The sequence below is a fragment of the Bos taurus genome, chromosome 22, assembly GCF_002263795.3.
Source record: "Bos taurus isolate L1 Dominette 01449 registration number 42190680 breed Hereford chromosome 22, ARS-UCD2.0, whole genome shotgun sequence".
Lineage (NCBI taxonomy): Eukaryota > Metazoa > Chordata > Mammalia > Artiodactyla > Bovidae > Bos > Bos taurus.
Window position 1 is genome coordinate 16467027 of NC_037349.1, and position 11486 is coordinate 16478512.

Consider the following 11486-nt stretch of genomic DNA (forward strand, 5'->3'; position numbering starts at 1 on the left):
GCAAGGACAGCTTCCTCCAGACCCTGGGACTCCGGTCCTGCCGAGCTGACTTCTCTCGCCTCGGGCCGCTGGAAACAAGTCAGACGTGCCACTGTGGACAAGATTATTTTCCCAAAGTTCCTGACAGTATGCTACTCTGGCCCTGCTGCTCACTTACCTCCAACCCAGGACAAATCCCTAACTTCTCTGAACGTAAATCCTCTCTTCCACTCAGGGTTAGGCGGTTGGGATGAAATGAGGCGATTGAAAGGGATTTGTAACCCTTTATTTAAAGGCTGCCTGGTTGCAGAAGCCTGCCATAGTTCTGTGGATGTTGTTTAGTCGCTAAGTTATGTTCAACTCTTGCAGCTCCTGGGCTGTAGCCTTCCAGGCTCCTCTATCCATGGGATTTCCCAAGCAAGAATACTGGAGTGTGTTGCCATTTCCTTCTCCAGGGGATCTTCCGGACCCAGGAATCAAACCGGAGTCTCCTGTGTTTCCTGCATTGGCAGGCGGGTTCTTTACCACTGAACCACCAGGTAAGCCCATTCCTGTGGATAGATGTGGGTGAGAGAGACCAACCCTAACTTGACTGGGAAAACATTTTTACTTTTACAGTTCAACATGGAGTACAGTGCCAGTTGACTCCCTCATGCATAGACGTCAATGGCAGGAGCTGCTGAGCCACTGTTCTTTTTTGTCCCCTGGTGGTGGTGAGCCCTCAACTGGGCAGACTGGGGCCAGCAAAGCCCTTAGTCAGGCTCAGTCCTGCCTCTCGAGCTGGTCTGGATTTACCATCACCGCTGCTGGGAGTTACACCAAATCTACTTGAAGCTTGAGAGTAAGAAGCAGAGAGGTCTTGGCTGTTGAGAGGAAACAGGTCAGAGGGAGGAGATGTGAAGTTATAACTCAGTTCCCAAAAGTTAGAGTCTGTTTAGATGCAGTCCAAGGAACCATTATGCTGAGGAAGGAGCCAGCATTTATGGGCTGTCCCCATTGCCTATAAGCCAAGGGAAGGGGAGAAGGTAGGGCCAGCATTAAAAAAAAAAAAAAAAAAAAAAAACCTACTTATTTGGCTGCCACAGGTCTTAGTTGAGCACACAGGATCAGTTGCAGCATGTGGGATCTGGTTCCCTGACCAGGGATAGAATTTGGGTCTCCTGCAATGGGAGGACGGAGTCTTAGCCACTGGACCAGTAGGGAAGTGCCACGAGTTATCCTGTAGCAGATGCGATGTATTACTCCCTTGCTGAGATGGCCCGTTCTGACACCCACCTAGTACTTTTTCCAACCCTAACGCCCCCATCTACAGTTTTCCCGAGGCATGAGGTGGTCACTGTATTCCGGGCAAGGCAGTCTTTCATGGGACAAGCCCTCCACTGGGCTTGGAGGGAAACCGACGGGGATCGCCTTCTACGAGGGTGCTATCGAGAGGCTCCTCTCAATTCCTAGACAGCCGAGGGCTGCGCCGGACAAGAGCCGCCGGGCCTCTGATGACGCACTACCGGCCGCGCCGCTGTTCTTCCGGCCTCGGCAGGTGACTCTAACCCCTGGGTCTCCGTGTACCTCACGGACAGTGGTCGCTGCCCTGTGGGGAGCCCCGGACATCACGGTGAGCGGGCGGGACCCAGGGGAAGGGAAAGACAGACACCGCACGCCTCTCGGCAGTGGCGGCAGCCCTGGTTTATGTGGAAACCCGCCCGGGCCTCGTTCTCCCCGAATATTTGCGTACCGGGACGGCCCCGAGCTCCTGGCAGCCCATCCCCGCTTGCAGCTTCAGCACTGCACTCACCAGGGCCTGGCACACAGAACACGCCTAAGAAGATGATGGCGTGAATGAGTGAATGATGATTGAGTAACGGATAAATGACCGAGACCTAGGACCCGAGTTCGGAAACGAAATCCTGGGGGTCAGAGTTCTCCGTTTGGGTACAGCTGTTTCCCCCAAAAGTCCTGCAGCTCAAACTTAAAAAAAATTTGAAGGGACTTAAGAGGAGAAAGCAAATAGTGTGAAACCCACTAGCGAGAGAGTTTGGAGACCTGAGCTGTAATTCCCTGGGATACCGAGCCGGTTTCTTGATCTCTACTGTTGAATTGTCACTGCCTTCTTTTCTCTACAAAGCTCATTTGACAGTATGTACTCTGAAACGTTTATGTCTAACAACAAAAGTTTACTATCCATTACTTGCCAAATATTACGTAGAATTTAGAGGCGGGACTACAAGAGTGAGTGACCTCGGAGCCTTGCCAAGTGGGAAGTCACTTCCCAGTGTAGTACTGGAAGATATATATGTGAGCAGACCTGTGATAATATTTTAAACCTCGTTTATTTGGCAGTTAACGAATACCAGGCACTGTTTGAAACAGTTGTGCATTTATTTAGCCTTCACAACATCTAATTTTCAATGAGGAAATCGAGGTCCGCAGAGAATAGATGACTTATCCGAGGACGCACTGCTATTAAGGACCCAACGCTGCAGAAAATGTAGGTCCAGGGTGCTTTTGCAACCTGGAGGAATACTTTACTTGGGGCCAACAAGCAAATCAGGAAGGGCTTCACAAAACAGTACATTTAAGTGTGGTGTTATGTAAGGAATTGTGGTTTCAGTTCTTGAAAAACACCTGGCTTCCCAGAATCCTTCAGCCGCTTCTAGAGGAGTAGCAAAGTAGCAGCAGGGAGAAACCTTACAAGACATGAGGAGGATGCTAGGTCCCTGTAAATTTTAGCAAGATGAAGTTTTTATATATATATATATGTATATATATATATACCTGTTTTCCCCAAATATGGATTAAGTTTGATCCTTTTAGCATCTTAAAATCATGAACAGATATTTCACATTACTTATTTGTGTAAGCATTCCATTCTGGCCGACTTAGAAGCCAGGTGTCAGCCAACTGTGACCCATGGGCTAAATTTTGGTCTACCACCTGTTTTTGTTAAAAAAAAAAAAAAAAAATTGTTGAAACAAACAAGCTCACTTGTTTACATATTGTCTAGTTCTGTTTTCAAACTACAAAGGCAATGCTTGCCAACTTTTGATTTAGACAAACAGCTTAGATGATCCACAACTGGAGAGTATATGTAACAGACTTGTCCTTCTCAAACGTGATATTTCTGAACTTATGTTGAGTGCTTGCTATGTGGCATATATTTTTATAAGTCCTTTATGTGAACTCATTTAGTCAAGGGTTTCACAGAGCGTTGGAGCTGGAAGGACTTGGAATATTACCTGATTTGTCACCTTTTTCAGATAAATAGCCTGTTCACATGGTCTATGTCTTGAGTTTCAGTACAGCTCACTTTGCCACTTTGATCTTATTCTGAATGGGAAACCTATACCATATCCATTAGATGTGGCATTTTTTTAAAAAGAGTTTTTTTGGGGGGGCGGGGGATTAAAACTCTGAGCCAGATCTTTCACTTTAAGATATTTTTTGGATTATGAAAGTAATTCATGTTTATTGCAGGACAAGTGAAATATGTAGAAGAATATAAAGGACAAAATAAAGTAACCCATTAAATGACCTAGAGATCAGTTGTTGACATTTTGGAGGGTCTTCTACTGTCCTTTTTTATGTGTGTATTTTGTGTATATCTGTGTAGTTGATAATTGTTTCTGATTATTGAATGCTTACTTTAGTACTGGTATATATGTGCATGTTTTTTGTTTTTAGTGTTTTGTAGTCTCCTGTTTTAACATATGTATTCTCATGAGTATTCTTTGAAAACATGAGTCTTAGTAATTTCATAATCTGTTATATTGGTATACCGTCAATTTTTACTTGCCTGTATTTTCTTAAAATTATAGTAATAATGTGATCCTTGCACATAAGTCTCATCTCTGATTATATTTTTCACTTTTTTCTGTGATTACAGAGTTATTTATTTCTACAGGAAAACTTTCAAGCATTACAAAAAGAAAGGCCTTAAGACAACAAAAGTTTCAGACTTCTCTGGTGGTCCAGTGGTTAAGACTCTGTGCTCCCAACCCAGGGGCCAAAGGTTCAATCCCTTGTTGGAGAAGATCCTGCATGCCCCGTGGCGCAGCCAGAAAAAAGAAAAAAGTGTCCCATAATCTTATTCCTCAGAGATGATCGTGGCTAACAAATTGATAGATATTGTGAGAGATTTAAGTTATTTATTTATTTCGGCCATGCTGTGCAGCTTGTACGACCTTAGTTTCCCAACCTGGGATTGAGCCAGGCCCTCAGCAGTGAAAGGGCAGAGTACTAACCACTGGACCACCAGAGAATTCCTTAAGTTAGTTTTTAAAAAATAAAGCAGAATATAAATAATTGAGGAAATATGGGAAATAGAGGGGGGAAAATCATTCATAATTCATATCCCCATGGTGATGATTAATTTTCTTTTTTGGTCTTATTCATATGCATATTTTAAACATACATATATGATGCTACATTTGTATCTGAAATTATGACATATTGATAAATTTGAGGATCTTCTGAGATACATTGCAGGTGTATATAGTATACACCTGAGAATTTTGAGACTGAGAATTTTGTTCTGAGTTCCTGTACCTACAAAATGGTGATCATGGTGTCCCAATTGACACTCAGCATACAACTTTAAGACCTAATATATATAACTGGATTATCTCTAGAAAGATGGTACCAGATTACATTCCCACCAGTCGTGTGTGAGAGGCTCTTTTCCTGACCTTTGCCAGTTTTTGAGTTTTAGCATTAAAGAGAAATTTTCCAATTTGATATAAAAGTTAATTCTTCATTCTTTCAGTTCTCATTTTTTTGATTACCATGAAGGTGGAGCTTTGTTTTGATATGTTTATTGGCTTTTTGTAATTCTTGGAGTATTTGTTATACTACCCATTTTTCTGTCAGTTCATCTTTTTTCTTTACTTATTAATAAGAATCTTTTTATTTATCAGGTCCATCTACTTTTTGATGTGTAAATTTAAAAAATACATTTTTAACCCTTTACTCAATTTAGATTTATTTTGGTATGTGGTATGAAATAGGAATCTCACTAAGTGTTTTTTCCAGATAGTTAAACAATCTCAGCATAATTGGGGAGAGATCGATTGTTTATGATTAGAAATGCCAATTTTTATCATATATTAAATTATTTTACATATTTCTCTTAGGGGATTAAGAGTCTATAAAATCAAAAGCCAGAGTTTAACTTCCTTGTAAATGTGTAAACTCACTGTTAAGGTTTCCTAAGTACACTCTCTTTTTTTTTAAGCTGTGCCACACAGTACGCAAAATCTTAGTTCCCCCACCAGGGATCAAACCCCCACTCCCTGAGTTGGAATGGTGGTCTTAACCACTGAACTGCTGGGGAGATCCCCTAGCTATATACTCTTGATGATTTTATCTGTTACCCCCAGAATTTCAATTACTCTCTTTATGACAAAAATTCTAAATATAAGTTTTCTTCCCATACCTTTCTCCTCTAATATCCATGTATGCCTGATATTTCAAACTGAGTGTATTTTTTCCCTCCCAAACCAGTGTTCCCACTCTCATTAAAGGTTACTGTCATCACTCAAGCTTCAAACCAGCAAATTGTCATTAACCTTTTCTCCTTACATCTCCCTCTAATATTCCTTTTGTCTTTTCTCTTAGTCAGCCCAGTCTCCTTATTGGACTGCTGTAACAACCTCTCAGGGGTACTCCAGCCTTCACCTTGCCTCCGACCTTCCACCCCTGTACACACTTCTTTTCTTGTACTATGGACAAAAGGATGTGTGTGTGTAATAGCAGATCTAATCATGTCACATCTTTTCAAACCTTTTCCGGTCCTTTTTGTGGCTTCCTGCCCAGTTTAGGGTTAATTCCTTAAAATGACCTGCAGGATTGTATTTGCTTGCCTCAGGCTTCATGGCTCATTTCTAGTGTTTCATACTTTGGCCTTACTAGATCTCGTTCATTCTTCTGAAGCATGGGGCTTGATTCCTTTTATATACTCCCTTTCATTTCTCTTGATATCTTCTTTTCCCTCTTCACCCATCTAATCCTTACTTATCTCTTCTTCAGTGAGGCTTTCTTTCCCAGGTTAGATTAGGTCCCCTTTGCTCAGCATTCCACAGTGCCCAATATTTCTGCTTTGGCTCAGACAGTAATGCATCTGTCTACAATGCGGGAGACTCGGGTTCGAGCCCTGGGTTGGGAAGATCCCCTGGAGAAGGAAATGGCAATCCACTCCAGTACTATTGCCGGGAAAATCCCATGGACAGGCGAGCCTGGTAGGGTACAGTCTATGGGGTCTTAAAGAGTCAGACAGGACTGAGCGACTTCACTTTCACTTTCACTTTATTTGTAACTACTGGTGTAATTTCTTTGTTGAGCTGTGACCTAAGCTCTGGGTGGGCAGGGTCATGTCTGACTTTTTCTCCACTGTCTAGTTCTGATTATACCCAGACCCCACTCTACCTCATGAATATCTGTAGGATTCTGCAGTGTGTCCACTTTATGTCCCTGTTATGGAAGAGGATCAGGAGATCCCATCTAGAATCCTCCTAAACCTCTAAAACTCAACACTGAGGCACAGACCTTGATGAGAAGGCCACAGAGCTGGTCTTATTAATTACTTCACCAGACATCCTATTCTTTCATGTTTTCTGAGGTCTTCATTATGATAAACCATCCCCCTGCCTTCTGTTTTTCTTGAGATGTTTCCAGTTTTACTTCTCACTTCAGGCTTATAGGGAGAGAGATTTTTTGATGAACAGTTACAATTTTGACTTTCCAAAAACCAGAAACTTTCTACTATTTTTGCAACTCTTTGTAAGTCAAAAATTATTTCACAGAATGTTTTTTTTTAACTGCAGCCTACAGTTTTATATTGAGCTGTGCCTGAAGAAAAAATTTTTCACTGATAAGACACCTTGAAGAAAGGACAATCAGTGTATCTCTAGATTGTATCAAATAGAGAGAAATCCCTAACTACTATCCAGCTCCTTGACATATAGGGGAGGTGGGTGGATCAGACCTAATGCATTAGCCTTGCTATGAGGCCATTTCCCCCATGTAAATTTTGATTATATTAATTACCTTTTCTTTAGATTATTGTATAATGGACTCATTGACATGGATATTCCCATTCATAGTTATTTTTATCTTTATAAATAACATTCTGATGTATTTATCAAGTGCTTGAGTATTTCCTAATATGTTAGTCTGTCTGGCTGTCACTTGAACAGCTGACAGATAGAGTTTGTGAATCCAGAAAGCTGGAAGCCATCCGTAACACTTGGTGATGCAGGCACATTGCTATCCTGACAGGTTTTGTGTGAGTTATCAGATAGTATCCTCAGACAACAGCTCTTTCTCATTTTTCTGTTTACTGGGACAGTGATATCCCCTCCCCCACCTTTTTTTCCTCTATGAGCAGGGCTCCACTTCCAACCTTGAAGTCTTTTACAATCAAAGCAAAGAGAAGATTTGTGGATGTTGAATATGCAAGGAGCTGAAGAGAGAGTGATTGGAAGAGAGATTTGTCCAGGTGAGTGAGCAAGTGTTCACCAGTGGAAGAAATAGGAGGGCTTTGGAAATTTTACAAGAGAAACTGAATGAAGCTCAGAAGAGAAAATTGCCCTCTCTTTTGGGATGTTGGGGTGAATGTGAGTGAGCATCTCTTGGGGCCAGCTTTTCCCTGGTACTCATTTGATCTCATTTCCACTATTTGGCTCGTTTACATTCTCTCACTGTTTTGCCCTAATCTTAGTCTGTTATTTGTTTGTCTTTTTCCTTTTATCTCCCTTGTCTCTGATTGCCTCACTTCCTTGGTGTCTGCAGCTACCCATTTCTCATTAATGATCATCACCTTATCCTGGTGCAGATCTCTTCCACCGCTTATAATTCTGAATTACTTGCTCACTTGCTCTTATTGACCCTTACTCATAGGCCAGTATTAAGGCCTGTCAAAATGAGGTCCCTCTAAGTTAAGGGACTTCCACTCTGCCCTACACAAGAGACATTTACTGTGGTGGTTTTTTTCAGGTTGGATGAACAAGCCTGCTCCAGAGCAGAATGGCACTGATATTGAGTTGCCAGGGGTAGCATCAAAGAGATCCCGAGAGGATGAATACCAGGATTCTACATTTGAAGAAAAACGTATATATGAGAACATGAAGGAAAACCCTCCCAGAGAGGCTCCTGGACCACGCTTTTTCCGAGAAGGTTTTGGAGCAATAACTTTTATCCATAAGGAAGCACCTCCAGAAATGATTAGCCAGGAATATCATTTTGAGAGAGGCTTGCTTTTGACCTCAAGTCTTGTTACACATCTCAGGGTTTCTACAGAAGAGAGCCTACATAAATGGGAGACAAGTAACATACACACCAATGAGATTTCAGGCCAAAGTAAATGTTTGACCCTCTCTACACAGAAAAAATCTTGGAAATGTGGTGAATGTGGAAAAACCTTTACTCAGCGCTCATCCTTTACCCAGCATCAGAGAACTCATACAAGACCCTACACATGTGAGGAATGTGGGAAAACTTTTAGTCGTAGCTCATTCCTTATTCGACATCAAAGAATTCATACTGGAGTGAAACCATATGCGTGTGAGCAGTGTGGGAAAACATTTAGATGTCGATCATTTCTTACTCAGCATCAGAGAATCCACACTGGAGAGAAACCATATAAATGTAACGAATGTGGGAATTCCTTCCGCAATCATTCACATCTCACTGAACACCAGAGAACTCATACTGGAGAAAAACCTTACAAATGTAATAGATGTGGGAAGGCCTTCAGTCAGAACACACACCTCATTCATCATCAGAGAATTCACACTGGTGAGAAACCTTATTTATGCAACGAATGTGGCTCTTCTTTTCGCAAACACTCAAATCTTACACAACATCAGAGAATTCACACTGGGGAAAAACCGTATAAATGTGATGAGTGTGGGAAAACTTTCCATACAAAGGCAAACCTCTCTCAGCATCAGAGAATTCATACTGGAGAGAAACCCTATAAATGTAAGGAATGTGGGAAAGCCTTTTGTCAGAGCCCATCCCTTATTAAACACCAGCGAATTCATACTGGAGAAAAACCGTATAAATGTAAGGAATGTGGCAAAGCTTTTGCTCAGAGCACCCCACTCACTAAACATCAGAGAATTCATACAGGAGAAAGACCCTACAAATGCAGTGAATGTGGTAAAGCTTTCATTCAGAGCATTTGCCTTATTCGGCATCAGAGAAGTCACACTGGAGAAAAACCCTATAAATGCAATGAATGTGGAAAGGGCTTTAACCAGAATACCTGCCTCACTCAGCATATGAGAATTCATACTGGAGAGAAGCCCTATAAATGTCAAGAATGTGGGAAAGCCTTTGCTCACAACACATCTCTTACTGAACATCACAGAACTCACACTGGTGAGAAGCTCTATAAATGTAGTGAGTGTGAGAAAGCCTTCCGCAAGTATGCACACCTTAGTGAACATTACAGGATTCACACTGGTGAGAAGCCTTATGAGTGTGTTGACTGTGGAAAATTCTTTAGACATAGTTCAGTCCTTTTCAGACATCAGAAACTTCACAGTGCTGAATAAATCTGGCATTCGTGTGATGGTTTCTCTAGGGAGAGTGCTAGGAATCTGGCCTAGGGGAGAGGCACAGGAACAGTTCCTAGAGAGAAGGATAAAGGAGACTTGGACACCATACTCAGAAGAATATTCCCAAATATGGAGGTGGGAATTTGGAGAATACAGAGCCTACTCCAGGTGGGCATCTGGGAATACAGGATAGGAAGGAAGTTCCTACTTTTCAGAGAAATCTTGGCTCCTTGCCATTCCTCTCCCTAGGGCACTCTAATAGCTGGAGGTGCCATTTATCAAGTTAACACTGTGTTTCCCTTATTACACTCCTGCCTTACCTCCCCAGCTTGTCACCTGTGTTCACTGCTCACTAGGCTGGGTTGCCATTCCAAACTGGTGCTCAATGTGAAAGTGGCAGCTGTTCTGAGGGGGTGCTGAATAGCCTCTAAATGACCGAGGTGGCTATTGTGGGAAGGCTGCCCATCTGTGGACGTGGCCCCATGAAGGTTAGACAGAAACAAATGAAAACAGAGTCATTATTCATTTATTTATTCAATAAATATCAGGATATATGGCAAGAACTGGGCTGATCGCTACAGGAATGGTGAAGAAGACTTTATCAGGGTGAGGGAGATCTGTCCCAATCCTTTAAAGCTAGAGGGTCACTTGGGGCTAAGAAGGAAATAAGTCAAAGCTTTTCTCAAATGCTGTCAGTTTGTGGGAAGGAAGTCAGATCTGCTCAGAGGGTCACAGAGAGGAAGACCTATCTTTTGTCCCTGTGGAATTATTGGCTTACCCAGAAAGGAAATGGTTTTTGCTGGGTTACCAGTGGTAAGAGGCCTCAGAGCAGGAAGCCTGCCTGTGACTGAGCAAGCCACCCACATATTCCTGACCTGGACTAGGGCATATTCCTGTCCCTTATCAGTTTGACTGGGCGACTAGTACACAGGGACCAGGGGATAGGAGCCCGCTAGGATCAGCTTGGGATTTGGTTTGTTAGCCCTTAGGGTGAGAAAGCATTCATGATAAAGGAAGGCAGCCCCTTTCAGGTTGGCTGGACTTGGGCATTGGTGGGCCAGTCCTTAGAGAAAGCTTCAATGATGAAGTCACTGTACCGGAGAAGGCTAGGTTTTGTGTAATCATGGCATTGGAGGTTTGTTTTTTGCTTTGTTTTGACTGTGCCACTTGGCACAAGGAATCTGAGTTTCCTTACCAAGATCGAACCCGTGCCCATTGCAGCGGAAGCGTGGAGTCTTAACCACTGGACCATCAGGGAAGTCCCAGCACTGGAGATAATCATAGATTCATGAGAGTCGGATGTTTGTTTTTATTAGGACTTTATTATTCCAGGATGTTTAGCATTCTTTGTGAACTAGAGCTATCTAAGGAACCCTTCTCATGGGATGCATTTGGAAAGAATTCTAAAGAGAATTACCTCTTTTAACGCTGAAAATCAAGATAGCATGATTTGCCATGACTGATGGCATTTTATTTTTTGAGTGAAAAGAAGGGCATGTTTCCCCTTTACTTCTCCATTCTCTTTCTTGTTCTTAACTGCTACCCAGAGAGTCAGCTGTGGAAGATTATATGAGGATAGCCTTTGATTGGTATTTGAAATAGTTTTCTATGCTCTGAAGTTTATATAGTTTTAAAAAATATGACCATTAAACACAACTAAAGTAAGTTAATTCTGGAATGGTTCTTTGGAATTCAGCATTGATTTTTTTTTCCCAGAGGAACTGTCTTATAAGCATTAGTAACTACCAATAATGGGAATATGACAGAAATAACGTACTTTCCCCTCTCCAGCTATAAAGATAATGTTCTCAAACCTGCCATAGAGCAGTTCATAATTGAATAAATTAATGTCTTAGGGGAAAAAACAACCCTATGAAAACTGTATGCTCATGGAAAGCAAATGTCTGTATTTTTTCAAACACTAAAGAATTCATTGCTAGCACATAGTAAATG

At 42.0% G+C, this 11486-nt stretch overlaps 1 protein-coding gene and 1 long non-coding RNA gene across 3 annotated transcripts; one reads left to right on the top strand and one right to left on the bottom strand.

Annotated features, from left to right (window-relative positions):
- Nucleotides 1-249: 249 nt before the first annotated feature.
- On the bottom strand, nt 250-1497 carry LOC101905925 (uncharacterized). 2 transcript variants are annotated; one of them, XR_009492346.1, is made up of 2 exons: nt 1048-1497; nt 250-530 (listed from the first exon to the last, which is right to left on the bottom strand). It is a non-coding gene; the product is annotated as an uncharacterized lncRNA (long non-coding RNA). The 2 variants fall into 2 exon arrangements; XR_239333.5 differs by having other exon boundaries at nt 250-842.
- Nucleotides 1498-1547: 50 nt separating this feature from the next.
- ZNF502 (zinc finger protein 502) lies at nt 1548-11203 on the top strand. Its single transcript, NM_001103101.1, is given in 3 exon segments — nt 1548-1591; nt 7358-7468; nt 7966-11203. Coding segments are annotated over 2 exon segments (1620 nt in total). The 5' UTR covers nt 1548-1591; nt 7358-7413; the 3' UTR covers nt 9531-11203.
- Nucleotides 11204-11486: the final 283 nt, after the last annotated feature.